The 25,848-nt window shown below is 39.6% G+C and overlaps 1 protein-coding gene across 1 annotated transcript in view; it reads right to left on the bottom strand.

Annotated features, from left to right (window-relative positions):
* Nucleotides 1-25,076, bottom strand: part of SCN7A (sodium voltage-gated channel alpha subunit 7) — an 82,238-nt gene extending 57,162 nt beyond the window's left edge. Inside the window, exons 1-4 of the mRNA XM_012135066.5 lie at nucleotides 24,789-25,076; nucleotides 3,685-3,923; nucleotides 1,042-1,154; nucleotides 602-691 (exon numbers count right to left, since the gene is read on the bottom strand). Of these exons, the coding sequence (XP_011990456.3) occupies nucleotides 602-691; nucleotides 1,042-1,154; nucleotides 3,685-3,923; nucleotides 24,789-24,798 (452 nt within the window). The 5' untranslated portion in view covers nucleotides 24,799-25,076. The remainder of the gene's footprint in view (nucleotides 1-601; nucleotides 692-1,041; nucleotides 1,155-3,684; nucleotides 3,924-24,788) is intronic.
* Nucleotides 25,077-25,848: the final 772 nt, after the last annotated feature.

Genomic DNA, 25,848 nt, shown 5'->3' with positions numbered 1-25,848 from the left:
AGAATAGAAACCTTGAGGGGTGGCATCAAGAGGGTCTTCTTCCCTAGAAAACGTAACGGGCCTTTCCATTTTTGTATTCTAATGCAAGGTAAGCTACTCATACCCCTCAGGAAACAGGAGTAGAACAGAAAGGAATAAAAAGATAGACAGGATAAACATCTGAGTTTGAAACAAATCTAGTGTGGGACTGCAATAGTAAAGAAAATCTGAAGCACTGAAATATATCAATCATTAGAATAAAAATAAAGCCTCACTTACATGATGCCACAGACATAAACACATATATAGCTAAAGGCTCAAGCGTCTATATCTTGTTAACCTAACATGCTGGGAAATAGAAGAATTTAAAATCCAATTAAGAGTAATGATGGGAAGAAAAGCATTAAAATTAACAACATGTGTATATATTTTATTCAGAAAATTCATCAATTGTGGAATATGTATAAGTATTATATTAAGTACAATGTATATTACATGTAAATTATAAATATTAATTTGTACCATGTCATAATATGTAGTATATAATGTACTATAACACAATGTGTTAAATATAAAATATAATCACATATGCAATTATACATAATAAAATTATATAACTTACTGAAATGCTGGCCCCCATTTTGGACAATCAGTCATAGACATAAATATGCAGTCAGTCAGGACGCTAACCAAAATGAATAGTCGGAAAAATGTAAATTACAGTCAAGGAACAATAGTAATAAAAATAATGTTTAAAATACATTTCTATAATCTGTTTATATGTATGTACACACATGAGATCACATAGTTTCTTAAGTTTCAAAAAATGTACTATTTATATTGAAAAGCAATGAGGATTAAGATTTGCTATCACTACTTGTATACACTAGAAAATACATTTTAAATGTACTTTCAAATATGGAACACATTGGAATTATAACCAAGATTTCAGTTTGACATAAAATGATATGTTAATTAAAAAGAGAAAAAGACTGCAGCAATATTTGAATAGAATTATTGCATTTGATGTTAGTACAGTTTAAAACCAACAGAAAAGGATATGGATGTACCAAAATCTTAATGGTTGCTCTTCTAATTGAATTGAAAGGAGACAATGTACACCAGGTAGCACTGAATCTGAATATTGTTCTCTTTTTATTTAATACTATGAAAGTCTATAAGAAGAAAAAATGAAAATCAAGTGAAATTAGACCTGAGATTTATGATTTTATCAATTATGCAACATTTTCCAATGACCATTTCAGTCATGAAGTCTAACATTTATACTTAAATTTTGATATCCATTTACAGATTAAGTCAAATGGAAAGGTTTTTAGACTAGTTTTATTCATATTTAGGCTTATCTACCACGAATTTTTTGCCAGTGTTCTACCTAAGAAAATAATTTGCCACACACCAATCCTTAAGTTTTCCTGCAGAATTGATGTAATAGAAAGAAATCTATAGCTTGATGGCTCAAGAGTATCCACTTTAGCATGCTAAAATTCAATCAATGTAAAATAAGTTAATTTTATTTTGAAGCAAATAAGGTATGAGACTGCAGTAGTAAAAGTGACCCACCCAATGCATGCAAACAGTATCTTAGTCATCAGTAATTTTCTATGGTATATAACCATGCTTGTATGTTATCATTGACATAAATATATTTAACACAAAAACTTATATCATGTAAAACTAATCTGTTGGTATATTGAACTATTAACCCCCCCAAAAAAGGAAAATCAGAAACATCTTAAAAAGCACTTATATATATGTATATGTGTGTGTGTGTGTGTATATGTGAAGACATATGTGTGTAAAATACAGATACACATAATATATGTATGTATGCATATATATAAACACACAGAATTATATACACACACATATATGCACTTTTGTTATACATACATATCCATTTGGAAAATTCATTCATGTGCTGTATGTATAACCATATTATACATTGCTGTTGTTGTTGTTTAGTCCTAAATCCCATCTGACTCTTTTGCAACCCCATGGACTGTAGCCCTGCCTGGCTCCTTTGTCCATGGAATTTCCCAGGCTAGACTACTGGAGTTGGTTGCTATTTCCTTCTTCAAGGGATCTTCCTGACCCAATGACTGAATCCACGCACTATCAGGGAAGCCCTCATACTACACATTGCAAACATTATATAGACTACAATATAATAACATTATATAATGTATAGCATAAAAGGCATATAAGGATATTGGAATCTTTTTAATATATACATTTATACTGTAAAATGTCAACATGCTTCCACCATGCAAAGTATTTGAAAGAGTTGTGATTAACAGAATGATCTCTTTGCCTTCCATCCAGCATGCATGCTAAGTCCCTTCAGTTATGTCTGACTCTGCAACTTTATGGACTGTAACCCGCCAGGCTCCTCTGTCTTGGGATTCTCCAGGCAAGAATACTGGAGTGGAAGGTTGCCATGCCTTCCTCCCGGGGATCCTCCTTATCCAGGGATTGAACTCGCATCTCTTACATCTCCTGCATTGACAGGTGGGGTCTTCACCCCTTGTGCCATCTGGGACTGATTCATTTTCTTTTCACTCATTTGGTAAAAGTATTGAATTCACTACAATATCAAAGAATATCAAATTACATTTGTCCAAAATGGGGTTAATTCTTACCTTCCCCAAGTTTGACCTTTTTAAATAATTACTTCATTTTTGTCAGAAGCTTTCAAGCTCAGAACCTTTGCATTATTAAACAGTCTTCAAATCCTGCTGTTTCTTCTCAAGTGTGTTACCTCTGTCTCCAAGGCACTCTTAGAATCCAGACTTCTGGACTTCAGGCCTGGATTAGTCTCTCTCCTATTTCATCTTTCTGATTCTATCACTACCATGAAATAGTAATGTAGAGGTCTCTAGATTAATCTTATTTAAACACTGCATTGATCATATCAGTACTTTGGCCATCACATTAAAGCCACGTTGTTGTCTCCATTATCTCATCTTATTTCCCACAATTTACAACAACTACAGGGTTCCAGTTCTATCATCTGCCCATCCCTTCCTTATTTCAGAATTAATCTCTGCTCTTGCCTGTTCATAGAAGACTTTTGCCTTATAAAAACTGAAGTGTTTCTGAAGATGTAATTCAAGATTATTCCAGCTTTGTCAGTCCACAAAGATCTGTCTTTTCTAAGCATAATTGTTTTTATTTTTATCATTTTGTGCTTCTTGCTGAATTGTCAAATATTTAGTAATTTTCTCAGATCATTCTGGGAATAAGATAGGATGTGACTGTATGAGTGAATAAAATTTATGAATGAAATATAGCTTGGTTTTACTTCCCTAACTACTGAGTAAGCACATCAAGTTGAACAGCTGAAACTGGTGTACATATAATTGAAATTTTATATTATAGTTATTTTAAAATCAATACCCTTAAGTAGCCAACCATCACGCTCCCATAAAATGAAACATTAAGGTATGCCAGTATAGCTTATTACATACAAAGTACAGTTATCCCAAACAAACTAATCTACCAGGCAAATAATCAGTTTTGACAAAAATCTCAAATATGTGTGAAATTTCTTGTCTAGTTTTCTGTAACTTAAAATTACCTCTTCACTTATTCTTCTGTCTTTTCTCATTCTTTCTCAATTACAGTTTTTTGCATGTCTGGAAAATGAATAAAAATATAGTCACGGTAAACTTAATTAATCCTTACCCTTTTATTAGTGTAGTATGGGTCCACATCTTCCAATGGCTCTGACACCATTGCTTGAGGAAGATTTCCATAAACAAATGGAAGCTCTTTTCCAACTTCCAAGTCACAGTTTGGCTTTAAATCTTCTTTGTCTTCCTCACTGGGCTTTTTAGCACTATGCTGTTCCATAACTTCAAGAGACTCTCTGGTGAAAGGGACCAGGCTCTTAGGTTCTGGGGAAGCCATTTTCAATTTTGCCCCTACAAGAAAAGTATTTTCTTCATTTCTATATAAGATCTGGATATAATATAGAAAAAAAATTAAAGTACAAAAGGCTAGGGTATGAATGAAAGAGAATGGCAAAAAATGAACTCAATGAAAAGTCCTGCATTTAAGAGAAACCTGAGTTATTAAGCTTGGTTTTGTTTCCTTTAATATTAGGACTTCCCTGGAGGCTCAGACAGTAAAGTGTCCTGCTTACAATGCAGGAGACCCAAGTTCGATCTCTGGGTCGGGAAGATCCTCTGGAGAAGGAAATGGAAACCTATTTCAGTACTCTTGCCTGGAAAATCCCATGGACAGAGGAGTGTGGTGGGCTACAGTCCACCGGGTTGCAGAGAGTAGGACATGACTGAGTTAAACTTGGTTTTGTTTCCCTTAATATTAGACTTAATTTGTAATTTCATCAATAACTCATTCCATTTCATTTACTCATCCATTGAATCCTCTTTCTTCTGCTGAAATCTGCCTTTCAGTTTCTCCCCTGTAATGAAAAAGTTCTAAAGTGGCTACAGATTGTTGGAAGACCAAACCCAGTCATTTCACCCTCAGCTGTATTTAGTCACTGACTAGACTTTCCTCCTCTAAACTCAATTTTCACTGGCTCTGTGACACACTCTTCCATAGCTCTTCCTACAGCTCTGATCACTTCCTTTGACTTAGTTTTTCCCCCAAAATTTCAACTTTGATGTCCTTTAAAGTTTTGCTTTTCCCCCTTTTACCTCATCTTTTCGGTAAATACATAGGCAAACACAGACTTTTAACTACTGTAAATAGGTATTCACCAAGTACATTTCCCAAAGCACTCCCTTCCCTCAGTCATCTGTGTGTCAATCCACTAATGACAGCAATTTAACAAGTAAAACCAAAATTTGTTGTTTTTTCCCAAGACTAAGCCACTCTTTAACCTAACAGTCATTGTAAAATTACACATAAACTCATTACTTTGAAAATTACTCATGTTTTTCTTTGTCACTAACTCCTTAGAAAAAAATAATTTTCTTACAATAGTTTTCCATCAGCTATTTAAATATTATTCATTGTTCATACACCTACATTGAGGTAGCCATCTTTGTAATTCTATCTCTGGATTGTGCCGGGGTCCAGCCCCGGTGGATCCAGGGAATTTGAAGCGGGGATGGCGTTGGCGAGGAAAAAACTTACTTATTTATAAATATAAGATTAGATTAAGAAGAAATAGTGTAGCAGGAAAATTAAGTGGAGAAAAGAGGCTGAATAACCTGGTTTACGTGGAAAGCCAATAAAGTTCCAGACAAGGAGCTTGCACCATCTACGTTAGGCCACTGGCGTCCTCTTCAATAGCGGCGGGTGCCCCACCTTGGGTTCCCTCTCGCGTGGATCTTAGAAGTCGGGGCAAGTAAGTATACATGGCGAACCTCCACGCCCCAGATGGGAATTCAGCCAGAAATTAGAGTAAAGAGGAGACACGGGGGAAACCAGTCCAGTGACTGGCCTATCCCCTATTGTCCAGAAAGGCCTTTTATACCTTTTTGATTGTACATAGAAATCAATGGGTAATACAAAATTATGCAGCGTTAGCAGCCCAGACTCTTATCAAAACCAGGCTTTTCTCTCTGCATACCTAGTTGTATTCACAAGTCTTAGGTGATTTACATCATCTTCCGGCCAAAAGGACAATTAACATTTTACAGCCTTTTTTTCTGATAAGAAAGTCTTCTGATCAGAAGACTTATTTGTGTTGATCTTCTCAAAGTCTGGTGTCACTCTCAAAAAACACTAAATAAAGTTACATTCTTACATAGCAAAGATACCGCAATTTATAACAAGTCAAAGGAGTACAGTGATTTATAACAAAAGAAAAGTAATTAACTCAAAAGTCTAGTGTTGCTAACATCAAAACTACTATATATCTTTTTCCATATCCCATTTACATTGATTAACATCCTCCCAGGTGCCTAAAAGATAAAGAATATGGAGGCCTGGCAGCAGTCATTGAGTCAACAGTGAAAACCCGTCACCAATATGATTTTTAGCTCTTTAGAAAAGGCTCTGTATCTTTAAGATGCTTTTAAGCTTTGTGCCTCTTGAGGTTGGGGGCTGTAACCAATTCATAAGCTGTAAGAGGTCCGGGGAACCTGTTAGGCAAGCTAGAGAGCTATCAGAGGGGGTTTAACTGAAACATCCCTTTCAAATGCAGAAGACTAAAGCCCTGAGTTGACTTTTTCCAGAGAGTGTCAGAAGAGTAGAAAAGCAGAGCACAAAGGCCAGCAGATTTTCGGTTTTTGGGGTACATGCTCAGGAAATATCAGGGGGGCACCCTGAGATCTAACTCGCCTTGCCCATCAGATCTCTGCTGCGTGACCTTGTCACGGGTGGGATTCCTCACGCTGGCTCCCAGCATCATTGCTCTAGTAGTCTTTACAGGTTTTTCTCAATTCTAGTCTTTATCTATTTCAAGTTATTCTACAGGCTACTTGAATTAGTCTTCATTAAATATAATTTCATGTATCAATTCTCCATTTATGAAACTTATTATTTCCTTTTACATAGAAATATGTTCTTTTGCTGATTTTTTCCAGCCCAATTTGTGTCAAAACCAACTCTTCAAGTGACTCTTCTCAGTGACAACTAACCGACTATTGAAATTCTACTATTGCAAGCAATGATCAGAAATTTTGTACTTGATATTGCAGCATTTTCTGTATATATATTTTGTCTCTTATAGTGCCAACCTTAGGTACATTTATCCTATTGATATGGTATGTCATAAGACAGAAATCACATACACACAGATATACTAATCCAGAGTTTTCCTCTGTTGTGTAAAATTGAGTTTTTTAATAGTTGAGTCCATTACTTGCTATTAGTGGAAAGTAAGAAAAAAAAAAACTTGGTTAACAACAATGGAGTATAAATCATTGTGAGAATCAAACTAGTACTAGCTTTAAAAAAGTGGTTTGTAAGAGACATTTTAACTATACAAACGATAATCTCCAGACATCCAAGGAGAGGGCACATAGTCCATTTCTTAATCCTGAAATATAAAAATGGAAAATAATCACTGGGACAACTCCTTATACCTTTCATGACATCACAGTTTTCTTGGCTTTTCTTTTAATTCCTATTGCATTAGGGATCTAAAGAATGACTTTCTATGCTCACTTCTAAGACTGTATATAGAACAAAATGCCACCCCTGCTTCAACTTTATTTGACTTTTCAATTTAAGCTCCCACCTATAAATTCTATTTCCAAAAATGTAAATAAAAAAAGATACTCAGCCTATCCAATGGATTTATTTTCCCTTGGTTCAGTCATTTGTGACCACATAGAGGGACATTTTCATAATAACAATGTCTGCTTATGCCCAAGACTCTCAAAGAATATTGCAAGGATGAGGGGGTTAAGCAATTTTAAAGAGAGAAATATGGAATAGAAATATAAACATATATCAACTTGGAACCCTCTTTGTAAAATTAGTGAAAACTAACAATTACACATCAAAAAATTTACCTATTTTTCAAATAACTTGCTTCAATCATACACAAAATACTTATTAAAGGACCATTAATAATTTTTTTAATTTTTATTTTTACTTTATTTTGCTTTACAATACTGTATTGGTTTCGCCATACATTGACATGAATCAGCCACGGGTGTACATGAGTTCCCAATCCTGAACCCCCCCTCCCACCTTCCACCCCATACCATCTCTTTGGATCATCCCCGTGCACCAGCCTCAAGCATCCTGTATCCTGTATCGAACATAGACTGGAGATTCGTTTCTTACCTGATAGTATACATGTTTCAATGCCATTCTCCCAAATCATCCCACCCTCTCCCTCTCCCACAGAGTCTAAAAGTCCATTCTATACGTCTGTGTCTTTTTTGCTGTCTCGCATAGAGGGTTATCATTACCAATTTTTTATACACACCATATGCACATACAAACACAATGCTCAAAATCCTTCAAGCTAGTCTTGAACAGTACATGAACCAAGAACTTCCAGATGTACAAGCTAGATTTAGAAAAGGCAGAGGAACAAGAGATCAAATTGCTAACATGCACTAGATCATAGAAAAACTAAGGGAATTCCAGAAAAACATCTACTTCTGCTTCACTGATTATACCAAAGCCTTTCACTGTGTGAATTGCAACAAACTAGAAAATTCTTAAAGAGATGGGAATACCAGACCACCTTACCTGCCTTCTGAGAAACATGTATGCAGGTCAAGCAGCAGCAGTTAGAACCAGACATGGAAAGAGGAGAGTGAAAATGCTGGCTCAGAACCACATGAGGTACCATGTCACACCAGTCGGAATGGCTGCAATCCAAAAGTCTACAAGCAATAAATGCTGGAGAGGGTGAGGAGAAAAGGGAACCCTCTTACACTGTTGGTGGGAATGCAAACTAGTACAGCCATTATGGAGAACAGTGTGGAGATTCCTTAAAAAACTGGAAATAGAACTGCCTTATGACCCAGCAATTCCACTGCTGGGTATACACACTGAGGAAACCAGAATTGAAAGAAACACAGGTACCCCAGTGTTCATTGCAGCACTGTTTATAATAGCCAGGACATGGAAACAACCTAGATGTCCATCAGCAGATGATGGATAAGAAAGCTGTGGTACATATACACAATGGAGTATTACTCAGCTATTAAAAAGAATACATTTGAATCAGTTCTAATGGAATGGATGAAAGTGGAGCCTATTATACAGAGTGAAGTAAGCCAGAAAGAAAAACACCAATACAGTATACTAACACATATATATGGAATTTAGAAAGATGGTAATGATAACCCACTATCGAGACAGCAAAAGAGACACAGATGTATAGAATGGACTTTTGGACACTGAGGGAGAGGGAGAGGGTGGGATGATTTGGGAGAATGGCATTGAAACATGTATACTATCATGTAAGAAATGAATCGCCAGTCTATGTTCGATACAGGATACAGGATGCTTGGGGCTGGTGCACGGGGGTGATCCAGAGAGATGATATGGGGTGGGAGGTGGGAGGGGGGTTCAGGATTGGGAACTCATGTACACCCGTGGCTGATTCATGTGAATGTATGGCAAAACCAATACAGTATTGTAAAGCAAAATAAAGTAAAAATAAAATTTTAAAATAAAAAAATAAACTCAACATTCAAAAATCAAAGATCATGGCGTCTGGTCCCATCACTTCATGGCAAATAGACAGGAAAAAATGGAAATAGTGACAGACTTTATTTTCTTGGGCTCTAAAATCACTGCAGATGGTGACTGTAGCCTTGAAATTAAAAGACATTTGCTCCTTGGAAGAAAAGCCATGATAAACCTAGCTGCTACTGGTAAGTCACTTCAGTTGTGTCTGACTCTGTGTGACCCCATAGACAGCAGCCCACCAGGCTCCCCCGTCCCTGGGATTCTCCAGGCAAGAACACTGGAGTGGGTTGTCATTTCCTTCTCCAATGCATGAAAGTGAAGTCGCTCAGCTGTGTCCGACTCTTCAGCAACCTCATGGACTGCAGCCTACTAGGCTCCTCCGTCCATGGGATTTTCCAGGCATGATAAACCTAGACAGTGTATTAAAAAGCAGAGACATCACCTTGCCAAAAAAAGGTCCATCTCGTCAAAGCTATGGTTTTTCCAGTAGTCATGTATGAATGTGAGAGTTGGACCATAAAGAAGGCTGAGTGTCAAAGAACTGATGCTTTCAAACTGTGGTGTTGAAGAAGACTCGTGAGAGTCCGTTGAAGAGCAAGGAGACCAAACCAGTTAATCCTAATGGAAACCAACTCTGAATATTCACTGGGAGGACTGATGTTGAAGCTGAAGCTTCAATACTTTGGCCACTTGATGCAAAGAGCCAACTCATTGGAAAAGACTGATGCTGAGAAAGATTGAGGGCAGGAGGAGAAGAGGGTGACAGAGTGGGGTAAGATGGTTGGATGGCATCATTAACTCAAAGGACATGAGTCTGAGCAAACTCTGGGAGATAGTGAAGGACAGGGAAGCCTGGCATGCTGTCATTCATTGGGTGGCAGAGCCAGGCAAGCATGAATGAATGAACAACAATAACGTAGTGATACCTCACATATTACATTTTGTTGAGGGGAGTCAAAATGCTTTGAATAAGTACAATTTCTGAAGACACACTACAAAGAACTGACATTTTCTCTTACACATAGAATCTTCCTTTAAAAAATTTAATAAGCTTTCAAAATTGGACTCCTTACATGGAGTTCCTTAAATTATTCCTTAATGGCTCATGGTTATAGGCTAGTATAAACAAAATCACAAACTTAGGGAATTAGACCTACATTGAAATCCTAAATTATGTTACTAATTCTGTTCTGTTCTTAGAGGTCTCAGTTAAATTACTTATATTCTTGAAACTGTCAGTCATAAAATTGGGATCCTATTCAGGTTAAGTAAGGATAAAATCAAATAATGTGAATGAAATGCCTAATACAGTGGTTGGCACATAATAGGTTCAAAGTAAATAAAAATCTTTAACTGTGATATAATTTTATATCTGAGAATGATTGGTCAAATTTAATAGAATAATAGTATAGCAGTAATACGCATCAGGTTTTGACATTTGAACCAAAACAACCTGTCTGCACAAATGCAGTCAGTATATTTTTGTAGCAGAGGAAAGTGCCAAAGGGATTTACTTAATAGTAATTGCAATATAAATCAATGCTGATTTTGTCTACCAAGAAAGTTAATATAACCTTTATCTATACTGAAGGAAAATGGAGGCGGCAATTACTCTCTCTTCTGCTGTATTCCATGACCACACCCAAAAGGCATGCATGTGAACTGGAAGGTCTTCAAATGGGATCAGAATGTTGATAAAATTAAAATCATTCCATGTATAGATGAGTTATTCATTGACTGCAACCTTATAGTCTTAGAACTTTGTAATCCTAGAATCTTTGAATAGAATTTTCACAGAGTATCATATGACCTAAAAGTTTGGGCTATATATTAGATAAACTAAACCTATGCAGCACTGAATGAACGAAATCAAAAGCATTTTACAAATATCATTTCATATTAAGTAAAAATGTTTCTTTTATATTTTTAAGGATACATTCTAACTGCTAAGAAATATTATTGTTTATGTGTATAAAAACTATTGTCCTTAAAAGTAGATACAAAGGGATGTCATAAACTTATCGCAAAGATGCTACCATTAATGAAAATATTTTTGGACACCATCCATAGAAACCTCAAACTTTAATCTGTCAGTCAGTACTTTTATTGTGTGGGCTTCCCTGGTTCCTCAGATAGTGAAGAATCTGACTCCAATGCAGGAGACCCAGGTTTGATCCCTGGGTGGGGAAGATCCTCTTGAGAAGGGAAAGGCTACCCACTCCAGTATTCTTGCCTGGGAAATCCCATGGACAGAGGAGCCTGGCGGGCTATAGTCCATGGGCCTGAAAAAGAGTCCGACATGACTGAGGGACTAACACACACACACAGATTCTGTATGTATAGTCCAAATATAATCTTTTTCTTCCTGTTATCCCTTCACAGCACAACAATCTTTGATTCTTCAGTCTGCCACCTACTAGCTATGAGACTTTAATGGTAAATTTCGGAGCCCCTCATGTATCTCACAGGGTTATCAATGTGAAACCAGACTATATGCGTAAGCCTGCTCCACAGTACTGACCAGCACTGTTAATTCTCTCTCCCTACCCTGTCAGTTACACCAAAGGACTTCTTTAGTCATAATTTTGACGTTGAATGAGACTACATGGTTGTTGACTAGATGAATAAATAGATAGTGGACACTGGCTCCTATAGCACGACAAAGAAATGCAGGCACTTAATCAAATGAAACTGGCTTGCATATAACTTTTAGACAGCTGAGTGCAGACTGTAAATTATTAATCATTAAGTCATAATTCAGTAAAAGCATTTCTATGGGGAATTTATGAAGTATGATCCAGGCACCGTGTTTTCTGGTGAATGATCTTAATATAGTACAAATGCCTGAAAAATACAGAAAGATTAATAGTTAATCTGTCCATTAGACTGCTTTTCTAAAAAACTGAATTGCTAAAGTAAGATTTTGGCAAGAACTGTATCAAAGTCAACTCAAGTTTGGACTGTCACAAGTATAATTCAAAACATGCCACATTTATTACCTGATGATTTAAAGTGGCACAGCTAGAAATATTTCTACATATGAGGACAATAGAAATATTTCTACATGTGAGGACTGACTGAAAGGCAGCTATTAGGGCAGATCAAACATCTGATGAAAATAGCTACTGTATTCCCGTGTATATATAAGCTCTAGCTGCCAAAAGTGGTTCAGCCTTCACTCCACTTGCTGCATAACTAATTCATATTCTTGGATTTTTCCTGTGTTGGAATATCTTTACTCCAGTATAGCTAACATTTTCTTTAATCCAACTTTTCTTGCCCCTGAGATTGTTTCACCCTTTCCCGACTTAAATGATTTGATTTTTGGCTCTTGTATTTACACTCTCTACAGTTGTATTCTGCCCAGAGTTTAGTCAGTTTTGGTTAACTCTCCTCATTGTGTGTGCCAGCTCCTTCAGAGATCACTGCCTTGTCATGGTGAAGGGGCTTGCATAACTCAGTGAAGCTATAAGCAAGCCATGCTGTGTAGGGCCACCCAAAATGGACAGGTCATAGCAGAGAATTCTGACTAAATGTGATTCCCTGGAGGAGGGAATGGCTAAATGAAGCAGTGCAAAGGCTAACTGAATTCTTCCAAGAGAATGCACTGGTCATAGCAAACACCCTTTTTCAACAACACAAGAGATGACTTTACACATGAACATCAAAAAATGGTCAATACCAAAATCAAACTGATTACATTCTTTGTAGCCAAAGATTGAGAAGCTGTATACAGTCAGCAAAAACAAGACTAGGAGCTGACTATGGCTCAGATCATCAGCTTCTCATAGCAAAATTCAGGCTTAAGCTAAAGAAAACCAGGAAAACTACTAGGCCAGCCATGTATGACTTAAATCAAACCCCCTATGAATATGCAGTGGATGTAATAAATAGATCCAAAGGATTAGATCTAGTAAACAATGCACCTGAAGAACTATGGACTGAGGTCCAAAATATTGCACAGGAGGCAGTGAACAAAACTATCCCAAAGAAAAAGAAAAGCATGAAGACAAAGTGGTTGTCAGAGGAGGCTTTACAAATAGCTGGAAAAAAAGAAGAGAAGTGAACAGCAAGGGAGAAAGTGAAAGATACATACAATTAAATGCAGAGTTCCAAAGACTAGCAAGGAGAGACAAGAAGGCCTTCTTCAATGAACAGTGCATAAAACAGAAGAAAGACTAGACATCTCTTTGGGAAAATTAGAAGTATCAAAGGAACACTTTGCCCAAAGATGGGCACAATAAGGACAGAAACAGCAGAGACCTAGTAGACGTTGAAGAGATCAAGAAGACATGGAAAGAATACATGTCTTTCCTCTGTACAAAAAAGATCTTAGTGAACCAGATTACTAAGATGGTGTGGTCAGTCACCCAGAGCCAGACATTCTGGAGTGTGAAGTCAAGTAGGCCTTAGAAAGCACTGCTATTAATAATGCTAGTGGATGTGATGGAATTCCAGGAGAGCCATTCAAAACCCTAAAGGATGATGTCATCAAAGTGTTGCATTCAGTATGCCAGCAAATCTGGAAGACTCAGCAGTGGTCACAGGACTGGAAAAGGTCAACCCTCATCCCAATTCCCAAGAAGGGTAGTATCAAAGAATGTGCCAATTATCCAACAGCTGCGCTCATCTCCCATGCTGGTAAGGTCATGCTTAAAATTTTTCATGCTAGGCTTTAGCATATGCAAACGAAGAACTTCCAGATGTCCAAACTGGGTTTAGAAAAGGCAGAGGAACCAGAGATCAAGTTGCCAACATTTGCTGGATCATAGAGAAAGCAAGGGAATTTCAGAAAAACACCTGTCTCTGTTTCAACGACTACACTAAAGACTGTGGAGCATAAGAAACTGTGGAAAGCTCTCTAAGAGCTGGGAATACCACACCATCTTACCTGTCTTCTGAGAAACCTGTATACAGGTTACGAAGCAGCAGTTAGAATCCTGTATGGAACAACTGACTGGTTCAAGATTGAGAAAGGAGTATGACAGAGCTGTCTGCTGTCATGCTGTTTGTTTAACCTATATGCTGAGCACATCATGAGAAGTGCTGGGCTGGATGAGTTACAAGCTGGAATCAAGATAGGCAGGCGGGAGAAACCTCAACAGCCTCAGATATGTGGATGATACCAGTCTAATTGCAGAAAGTAAAGAGGAACTAAAGAGTCTCTTGATGAGGGGTAAAAGAAGGACAGTGAAAGAGCCAGCTTAAAACTAAATATTAAAGAAACTAAGATCAAGGCATCCAGCCCCATTACTTCATGCAAAGAGAAGGGGAAAAGGTGGAAATAGTAACAGATTTCCTATTCTTGGGCTCTAAAATCAGTGCGGATGGTGACTGGAGCCATGAAATCAGAAGACAACTGCTTCTTGGAAGGAATGCAATGAGAAACTTAGACAGCGTGTTGAAAGGCAGAGATATTACTCTGCCAACAACTGTCCATACAGTCAAGGTTATGGTTTTCCCAGTGGTCATGTATGCTTGTGAGACCTGGACCATAAAGAAGGCAGAATGCCAAAGAGTTGATGCCTTTGAACTGTGGTGCTGGAGAAGACTCCTGAAAGTCCCCTGGACAACAAAGAGATCAAACTGGTCAAGCTCAAGGGAAGTCATTCCTGAACACTTGTTGGAAAGACTGATGCTGAAGTTGAAGCTCCAGTATTTTGGTCATCTGATGTGAACAGCTGATTCACTGGAAAAATCCTTGATGCTGGGAAAGATTGAGGGCAGAAGGAGAAGAGGATGTCAGAGGATGAGATGGCTGGATGGCATCACCGATGCAATGGACATGAACTTGGGCAAACTTTGGAGGATGGTGAGGGACACGGAGGCCTGGTGTGCTACAGTCTAAGGTGTCGCAAAGAGTTGGACATGACTGGGAGACTGAACAACAAAAATATGTGTGCCTAACTTAGGATTGCCCTACTTCAGGTCCCAGTTCTGGGCTTTTTGGTGGCTTCAGATTTCCTGATTGCTCAACTCTATCCTCCCTTAGTTTCTTTGTCCTAACCCATCTCAGACCCTTTGTTAACACATTATTGGAATATGTTACCTTGCAGAAGACTTCCCTGGTGGCTCAGATGGTAAAGAATCTGCCTGCAGTGTGGGAAACCTGGGTTCGACCCCTGGATTGGGAAGATTTGGCAACCCACTCCAGTATTCTTGCCTGGAGAATCTTCACGGACGGAGGAGACTGGCTACAGTCCATGCTGTCGCAAAGAGTTGGACACGACTGAGCAACTAAGCACAGCACATGTTGCAGAAAGTGGTTGCAAGCACTTTCAAAAATATATCTCTCAAGTCTCTCAAATATATATCTACAATCATATATGTTTATGATTCTATACTTTAGCTTTTTGGTTTCAGCTATGTTTTTTAAAAGTGAGCTCTAATTTTCCTTTAAAGATTGTTATTGCAGTTTGACATGTCATGTAGGGCAGTAAGTTTAACCATATAGGGCAATAAGTTTAATAATGTTTGCTTTTGACTTTCATATATTTATCAGTCATTTGTGGAACATGTATTTATTAAGTGCCAAGTACTGAGCTAGGTATCAGTGCTGTAAATATTAATAAATTATAGTTACTGAATTTAAAGGCAATGGGAGACAGACTTGTAAACAAATAAGAATCAAGTTATCTTGGCTATCTCTGAAAATTATTATTTCAAAGCAAAAGAGATGCAAATTAAAATCATCTCCAACACTAGTAGGTCTGGATTCTACAGAGAGTTCATCAAATTTTCCAACAATGAGAATTAATATATCTCCTCTTGAAGAAAGAAGCACAGTCAAGGACCTTAAACTTCAGAGTGATACAGTCAATACACACAATAGGCAGTCACGGGCAGCATCAGTTCACAGTCTATCTGCATCTGATTGCAAATTGTCTAAGAACAACGAACAGGAAGCTTAGTGGCAGCTGAAATACCAAGAAGGGATGCAGATCACTGCATATAGGATCCCAATGACGGTCTCCAGGCTCAACAAAAAATACTATTCTGACAGTGATAAAGGCAACAGAAAGCCCAATTGCCAGGAACATAAAAGGTTAAGCTAATTCTACCCTAAATAGTCTTACTTGAATCTTCTAAGAAAACAACTGCTTTGGTTCCCTACCAGTGAGTCTAGGAAAGTGGTCTAACTCAATATTCTAAAGCACTCAATGTTCCCAATTTTTCTAGGTATTCTCAAAATTTCCACTGCTTTGTGAAAGTGGCCTCTGGGATTTCTGAATTACCCCTTGTTACACTGAAAAAATGAGCACATTGTAATGGAACTGGAATCTTCCTAGAATTGTACTTCTCACGAACCCAAAGATCTATTAGATCATTAACCAAAAATTCCTGGCCAGTAGCCATATTAGGGGGTTAACAATTTAAAAAAAAAAAAAAAAGTACTCTTTGCCACTTCCCAAAGGAATTCAAAGGGGCTCTGTCATGCAACTAGATTCTATAAGTTGTCTTCAGCCCTAATGTCCTTGATGCAACTTGTTCCCCTGAGGTATAAGATATGATCTCAATATTTGTTTTAAAAATACAGAATTGGAATTATACCTTGGCGCTCTTGGGACCATTCACAATCAGTTGACCTCCTTAAACATCCTCTCAATCTGAAGTGAACATGTGGATTTTTTTGGCCCTTCATTTTTGCTCAGCTTCCACTAAGCCAGTGGAACTAAGCTCATAGATATCCACAAATGGTGCCCTAAATCTGCAAATCAGATGGAAGAGCTCTGGACCAGTTGTCATCTAAGGCCAACCATAAACCTCCAGCACCTACTCTGGCTCTAGGTTTGCTTGAGATGGGCACAAAACATTCAATAATGTGGCCCTGGGTGGTTGACTAGATGTGAGAGTGTCAAACCTGTAGTTTATGAATCCTGAGGCCTCTGAGACGATGGAGAAGGGGAGGATGGTCGCCTTGGAGCAACATCCCAATATTGAGAGTTGTAGGGAAAGAATACCTTCTCATTGCACCTGATTTGAATTATATCAGCTCTTGACTGGATATTAGTGCTAATATTGAAAATGTAGGAGTCAGCAGCCCAACCCAGACAGACAATTTCAGAGTATCTTGGGCTAAGGCCCCTTGGGATGAACCTGATGCAGCCTGCTAGACAGAAAGATTCCTTGGCTGATAGCCATGCTTCATCCAACCACCCTCATAAAGCAAGCAGAGACATCATCACATGTTGTTTTATGTTCTCTGATATCCCAAGTATGAGAGAAACATGAGGCTTATACCAGAATTTCTGAGGCAAATACTTGCTTTAGAATATCACTTCTCCAAAGGATCACATGCTTTTCACCTCTCTGGACCCCTTATCTCCCTCAGCTCTAGAATTTTCCTGATTCTGTGGGTGCCTTGGCCTTAACAGATGTTGTCATTCTACTACATATGTCCTGGTGCAAAACAGGTCTAAAGTTTGAAATAAAATATGCAACTGGAACATCCACCTTATCCTGTTGCTCCCAGTTCCCCCCAAGATAATAAATCTAACTTTTCCTTTCCACCCTCTCCTTTTGTTTCTGACCCACTCAGTTTCATAGCTCAGTAGCATGACCAGGAATCACAGGGTTCTAGGGACAATTTGAGTGTATTTTTGTTGCTGAGAACTAATTATTTATGTCATTCACTGTCCTTTTCAAAGGAAAGCGTCTGAGTTAGATGATGAATGACACAGTCACTCAACCAGTCGTCTCGTGCTTGGCCCCTCTGCAGCTTATTTCCCAGGGAGGAGGCTGTGTGGATAAGCAGCATTCTCAATCAGCAACTGCAGCTGCATTGTCTTAGAGATCATGAAGGCCAGGGAAGAAAGGGGCTACCAGAAGTCAGTGTTTCTTCCCTCCCTCCATATCCTATTACTCATTGCTTCCCTGTCCCTCAGTTCGATTCCCAGAGCACAGCCTACCAGTAATGCAGTCAAGCTGGGAAGACAGATATTGCACATGTGGGAGGTGACTGTCCAGAGCACTCACAGCCTCTTCACTTCCATTTTTCCTACCTGAGGGAATTAAAACTACTGCATCTAAGTAATCAACCCATATGCTCTCTGGGAAGATAGACTTGATCCTAGTCATGAGAAACAGATGCTAGAGTAGCTTTGTCAAAGAGAATTATGAAATGTTTTACTCTGTAAGGGATAATTTTATATATATATATATATATGTATATATATATATATAAATTCTCTTAATACATTTACCAAAAGATTTAGCGTAACCTACAAAGGTGTAGACCTGTACAGCAAGATAATGCAAACTAAAAAAAATGAAGCAAAAATTAGCACCATAGATCCATTGAGAAGTGATAACAGCAAATGTCAATTTCACTCAGACAGGAAATAGGAAATAAAGGGTAAAAAGACTTCTCACATGTTTTCCATGCTATTTTGAGACAGTTATGCTATTAGACATGGATAATGCAGCAAGCCTCTTGCACCAATTACATTCAGATAATTGCAAAAAAATGTAATGATAGTAGTAACAAAACTATAAATATTTGGAGACTAGAATGTACTGCATGTATAAGTGAGGGAGACAGAGTTAATGTAATGATTAACTGGAATCTCTGTATTGTTGAGAATATAGGAACCACACCTGCTTTAGTGAAGTGAAGAATTTAGATCATATTTCTATTCATTGGAGCCTTCTGATTGCACTTCATAGATGTATTATGGATAATATTTCATCTTTCCCAGTTTCTGTAATGACTCACAGCTAAATTCTCTGATGCAAAGCCCTTTCACCAAGAGTTCTCAATTGTTTTTTCTTCCCCAGGGATTAGAACTCAAATGATATTAGATGCATTGCTTTTTTCTCATGAAGGATACAAAAATATTTTAATTGTCTTTTAGGAAGCATCAGGAAAGATGAGTCACGGTATTTTGAAAGATATGGTAAGATTAAAACAATCAATAATTTTAGCAGTAAAACTCTAGAGACATACTTGAGATTCTTCCCAATGGATGCCATCTTTGGCAGGCTAGGATACAGAAGTAATGGGCCCTCTCACGGTTCAGCTGAGAGTGTAAACAAGGGCATTTTTCTTCTGAAAGACTGCTTGACAATACTTCCTAAAATAATGCTGAATGAACTCTTTCACCCAGCAGTTAAACTGCCCTATGAATATGTTGCTGAAGTTTAAGTTCATATGGAAAGATTCACCAAATAAATTATTTAGTGAAAAACAGTGTTGAGAACAGCTTGCATTGCATTCAAAGAACATCTTTGAATAAAATGTTTTATGAGGATTAGATACACAGCGGCATATATGCTTGCACATGCATGATGTTTTCCCTCTAAAAGGAAGAAACTGTTATGTCTATGGAGAGGGACTGAAAAGGTGTCAAAGAGCTCTGTTGCTTTCTTGTTAGTATTTCTATACTCATGCGTGCTTGCTCAGCCACTCAGTCATGTCTGACTCTTTGTGACCTCATGGACTGTAACCCACCAAGCTCTCCTCTGCCCATGGGATTCTGCAGGCAAGAATACTGGAGTGTGCTGCCATTTCCTACTCCAGGGATCTTCCTGACCCAGGGATTGAACCCGTGTCTCTTGCATCTCCTGCATTAGCAGGCAGGTTCTTACCACTGTGCCACCTGGAAAGTACTACTTGACCATAATTTACCATGTACATGCATTATTAAAATCCAGAAATGTAAAGTTTACACACTGAAGGCTTAGGAATAAAGGAGATTGACCAGAATAATGCCAATCCGCCTGGAATTTCATAGCTGTCTGTTCCCCGTGACTTCAGCCTATTTCTTTTTCTGCTTTGGGATCATATTTTTTACTTCAGTTGCTTACTTCCTGTTTAGCTTTGATTATCTGACTTCTACACTTGGACCTAGATTCTGCCTGCAGCTCTGGTCATCCTGATTTGGCTTCAAAACATCCACTTAATTCTGGACTCAACTCCCTCACTGTGAAAATTTCAGCCAACACATTCCTAGAATATGTTATTCTGCAGAAGAAAGTAGTAAATAAGTAATTTTCTCAAAAATATAAGTATGCATTGCCATTTTGCTTTAATTTTATTTAAGAATTTTTCATTCTGTGTACTTTTCTGAATTTAAAACTTAGGAAAGAAGTCTTGGAAATAAGTAAGTACCAGCAAAAATCCAGAGGAATTGTTCCATCTTTCCCCCAAATTAAAAGTTCTTCTTTGAGAACTGAAGTGAAAGGTGAAAGGGTTAGTTGCTCAGTCATGTCCAACTCTTTGCAACCCCATGGTCTTTAGCCCACCTGGCAAGAATACTGGAGTGGAGTCATTCCCTTCTCCAGGGGAATACTGGAGAGGGGTCATTCTCTTCTCCAGGGGAATCTATTCCACCTAGGAATCAAACTCAGGCCTCCTGCATTGCAGGTGGATTCTTTACTGTCTGAGCCACCCAAACTCTCCTCGAATCTAATAGACTCGAATTCTAGTGATGGTTCACTAATATAACCAGGAGATCGGGTCTTTGGAAGAGTCATCTTTCCAGAGAGGAGCAGTTCAGGAATTCAGATACCACACATTCACAGTGTTATGATTTATACTGAAGAGAATAAATCTGGACAAGAGTGTCTTATGAGAGAGTCTTAGCACCCAGTCTCTCTTCACATCCACTGAAAAGAACAAGCCCAAGGAAAGGTCAATGGAAAGGTCAATGCATGCTTTGATAGGATGCAGGAGAGTAAGTGTCTATGGAAGATGAACTCTCACCAGGGTTAAGAGTTAGAACTGGCAGTGGAGGCAAAGAAGAGTTCCAGGAACATGAAGGAAAGTTGCCTGGGTTTTAAGCAGGTCCACTTGAGCTTCTCTATGGCAACCTCATGGTTCACTAGCAGGGTCCCTTGTTTCCTTGTTTCTATGGATATGATAATAATTTATAGCTGTGCCTGTCCAGGCCACCAAAACAAGTACCCTGGGGAAAAGCCAGAATCTTTCCAGAACTAGCTATTCTTGTGACCCTAGTCAATCAGACCCTTGATCAGAAGAAATGGCTCCTGTGAGAATAATACAAAGGAGAGCTTGCTATGTATGTAACTTCTAGACTCATTAGCAATCTTGAGACCCTCTGGCCTATGGTTTCAGGCTCTACTGAATCTGTGGAACACAAACTTTAAAAACATTCCAGAACTTGCATAGTCACTGAAAGCCTAGAGGCCTCTTAGAATTGGCTGTTTACCTCTGCTCCTGGTCACTCTGAAATAGTCGGTTTGCTTTTATGGGATCTACTTATACGACCCTGAAACTACTCTAGCTTTTCAAATGTAGAACCATATACACAGACACCAACTCCTTCTCAAATTGGAAAGTAACTAGAGAAGCGCCATAAAACACACTAGGGTGAGACCAGATATGGACCAGAGCCAAAGCCTTATCAGCTGCTTAGACCATGCAGTCTCTGCCAAAACCCAAAGAATGAGAGGTTAGTGGATGGGAAGCCAGTCTGTGTCATTTAAAGAAGGAGAGAAGGAATATTCCACTCAGCACCATATATTCAACCAGGGACTATGGCCCCCCAGTCAGCATCCTCTTATGTCCTAGTTTAAAACCAAGTGCCCTGGAAGAGTAATCTTTGATCTTTAAAATCAGAAATTTCCTGGGGGGGGGCTTCAACATGTTCATTAAGCTTCTGTTTGATGCTGATCCAGTCCAGCAACTGGCTGTCACCACAATCAAAACTGTCCACAGAGCTGGCTGTCCTCAGTCAGCAACAAACTGAATCAATCCGATCAGAAATGCGGTGTACACAATAGAGATATGTTGTCTAGACAAATGAGATTTCCCTGTATCAGCATGGAGTACAACCTCGAAAATTTTCTCTTCACCATTAAAGGTTCCCTTTTTCAGTGTTTCAGAGGTAAGACCTTGTTTGCATGGCCTTGGTTAGCCCATATTAATAGAAGAAAAGGGGACCGACTAGGGAAAATGAGGTTTGTCCATATAATTTAGTGTCATAACATGGTGGGTGTTAGCACATGGTCAGGGTGGGAAGAGTTTGTAGATGTCCTCTCACAGTGGACCAGTTGTGACAGGAGTTAGCTGAAATCATGGAACCACGCTCCCAGGAATCAAAGAATGTCTCTTTCAGGCTTATGCCTCCACCATAAGCTTTTAAAGAAAAAGTCTATGGTTGAGAGTTGAATATCTCAGTGGTGTTACAGATCCTGTCATAATGAGATCTAGGACTAGGGCATATTAGGATACTTCTTTCCTAAGTGAGACATTGAATAAAATATGGCTGTTCCCATTTCCAGTGTGCTTTAGACCTGTATTCATCCTACCTGCACAAAGTTAGTGGGAACGTGTCAACTATCCTCCCGGAGCCTCTCCCAAGGAAACAGAGGACCCAGTTTCTAGGTGCTTAGCTCCAGGGCCCCCTCTCCAGTGGTAACTGACATGGCAACACTGTATCCTGTCATCTGAAATCTGTTGGTTCCTTTTCCTGAGCCTATGTCCTATCTCAGGTTTTTCTCCTATTGTTTTGAATACATTGGTGGTAAAAAGGAGCTCATAGTACCTCTCCCCTCAGTGCAGAAGTTTAATAAATCCTAGCAGTCAGAAATAGTGTATTTATGCCTAGAATTTGACTTGCCTTGTGTTAATTAGTGGACCAAATAAATTCAGCAATATCCAAATATTTGATGGTTTCATTCCAAGGAAGTAAGAACATATACCTAAAACAAAATCTAAAACTAAGAAGAGAAAGGTAATAAAGCATATCTTGAGAATATTCAAGTGTTTAAATATGAATTGTTATCCAAGGCACACAATTTTATAAGGATGGAGGCTCACAGGTTGAATATACTTTAAATTATACTGGTGGCAATAGTTTATGACTTGAATTTGAATTTTGCTTCCTCTAGTGCATTCTAGTGAGGCCTGTCAAAACTTCTATTGAACTGGACTTTAATTGAGAGCTAAACAGTGAAGTGGATGAAAATGAGGAACAATTCCTTATATAAGCAGTAGTTACACATGGTTGCTAAGTCTACTGCTAAGTCGCTTCAGTCATGGCTGACTCTGTGCGACCCCAGAGACGGCAGCTCACTGGCTCCCCTGTCCCTGGGATTCTCCAGGCAGGAACACTGGCATGGGGTGCCATGTCCTTCTCCAATGCATGAAAGTGAAATGAGAAAGTGAAGTCGCTCAGTCATGTCTGACCCTCAGGGACCCCATGGACTGCAGCCTTCCAGGCTCCCCCGTCCCTGGGATTCTCCAGGCAAGAACACTGGAGTGGGGTGCCATGCCCTTCTCCAATGCATGAAAGTGAATGTGAAGTGACTCAGTCGTGTCTGACTCTGTGCGACCCCATAGATGGCAGCCCACCAGGCTCCCCCGTCCCCGGGATTCTCCAGGCAGGAACACTGGAGTGGGGTACCATGTCCTTTTTCAATGTATGAAACTGAAAAAAGAAAGTGAAGTCGCTCAATAATGTCTGACCCTCAGGGACCCCATGCACTGCAGCCTTCCAGGCTCCTCTGTCCATGGGATTTTCCAGGCAGGAGTACTGGAGTGAGGTGCCATTGCCTTCTCCGGTTACACATGGTACTACCTTTATATAACCCTTCATGTAATCTTTGTCATTTGGTCCTTATCAGGATCTGTAAGTTTTTTTTTTATGTCATTTACAAATAAGAAACACAAAGCTTAATCAAAAGTTAAATAACTTCAATTTTACAGAAACAAAATTAATGTTTTGCTTCATTAAATTCAAAGCTATTTGTCATATTAAATTCAAAGTTTTCTTCAATGATTAGCTCAAAAGTGATTAAGCCAAGTAAGCTCATCAAATTATTACTCATGGGTCTTGTCTTCTTCACTTGTAAAAATAGAGGTTGGGTTATAGAAACTTGAATTAGGGCTGGTCATAGCAGGGTGCGACTTCCTTATGTTTGCTATAGACTACAGGATAGCTAGGAAGAAAGATATTCACAAAAAGCACCACCCAAACTCCATCCCATTTCAAGAGATTTTCCTGGCCAATATCCAAACTTGACTCCATGATTTCCATTAAAGAAAGGAACCCATTAGTGTGTTATTCCACATGAATTCATCATTTGTCCTTCTTAGACCGATATCCTAAGTATTAGAAGCAACAGATAACCAGAGTCACCATGAGCACATCAACATTACTTTCAAAAGAAAACCTTCAGAAGGTATGCATATTACAGAGCCAAACAATGGAAAAATGAGAACAAAAACCTGTTGATCCAAAGAGTACCAAAATGCCCAGCCATGAAAACTGGGCATGCCGTTTCCTATCACATTTGTGCTGCTAATTTTATACTACTGATTCTTACACAAAAGCACTAATCTTGAAATCACTGAGTTACTTAAGAGAATAAGAGATAAGATTTGTTAGAAGTATACTTTATCCGGCATAAGCTTTTATTCCTTCTGTTCTATTATTGTACCATGGAACCAAAAAGTCATTGCACATAAGGTGTTTAGAAATTTTACACTACCAGAGCATCTTACTTTCAGAAGCTTACCTGGTGAGATGAGAAAACTGACCACACATAACAGACAGCGCAGGGAAAACATTCACAGACCGTGGCTGCTGTTGAAGCAGTTCTCTTAATCTGAGCCCAGAATTTCCTACTGGGGACCCTAAGGGTGTGTATGGGGTGGGGCAGGCAGGGTGGGTCGGACAGGCTGGCAGCAGACGATAGCGATCACCAACCTGGGACTGGGCGCTCAGCAAGAAAAAGGTACTTACTTGCTGCCATGTGACAGGTTTCCACCAGCACCTAAGGGAACCCTGAGAAGCTGGGCTCCCTGGGCCCCCTTTCTCCTCCTGCGTTCTCTTTCCTCCGGGATCTCTGGTTTCCTGAGTTCTGGTTGCTCAGGAGGTGGCGTCTGCCCTCACCAGCTGATGCCGCCCAGGCTACGACAGCTCAGCAGTCAAAGGACCCCACCGAATCGCCGGCTAGAAAGTGGCTCTGGGGCGGCCGTCCAGTCAGTCACCCAAAGACCTCTCCAGCGCAGAGGCGCACTGGAGTCCTGCCCGCCGCGGGGAAGCTGCTTTTGAGTCCTCCTCACTCCTCCCGCCCCTCTGCCAGCCACGCCACGCTCGCCGATTCCCTCATCCCCAGGCCGGGGCGCGACCTCAGCCTCCGGACCGGGCGTGGGCGGGGTGATGATGACCCGGACCGTCCGCGGCGGCGGCTGCTGCTGGCGCGGCAGCTGTGGCGTCTCTCCTACCCGCTGCTCGGGAGGGGAGGGGGCGAGAGGAGCAGGTGGGGTGAGGAGGGGCAGCTGGGAGAGGGCTGCTAGGGCAAGAAGGAATGGAGAATAGAGCAAGAGCGGGGATGCGGTTGGTGGTGGGCCAAGAGACGCGAATGCGAGGGACAGGAGCGGGAGAGGAGAAAAGGCAGCAAACTCAGATCTTTTCCTCTAGTTGCTTCCTCTCTCTCCTTGCCTAGCTGTCCCCAGAGAGCCTGCCAGGGGCAGTTGTCAGCCTGCAGCATTCAAATCTGGACGTGGCTGTAGAGGTGTGCTCGCGCTCCTGTGTGGGTGGAAGGAGGAGAAACGGTGTGTGGATGTTTGGGAAAGAATGGGTTGGAGTCCCTGCAACCTTCTCCCTGGAGATGAGATTTCGTTCCCATTCTGGTGACTTGAAACACAAGGACAGAGGAACAGTTATCCACATCGCGAAAAATAAGCGCGCAATAGCGTACTTCAGGGTCGCGAAAGAAGATGTTGGACCGGCTTTCCCAGAGGGAGCTTGGAAAATTTTGCTACATCACAGAACATTCATTTTATAACCCAATCTTGTT

This window comes from Ovis aries, chromosome 2 (genome assembly GCF_016772045.2).
Source record: "Ovis aries strain OAR_USU_Benz2616 breed Rambouillet chromosome 2, ARS-UI_Ramb_v3.0, whole genome shotgun sequence".
NCBI classification, from domain to species: domain Eukaryota; kingdom Metazoa; phylum Chordata; class Mammalia; order Artiodactyla; family Bovidae; genus Ovis; species Ovis aries.
This window is presented reverse-complemented; position numbering and strand designations above follow the sequence as displayed.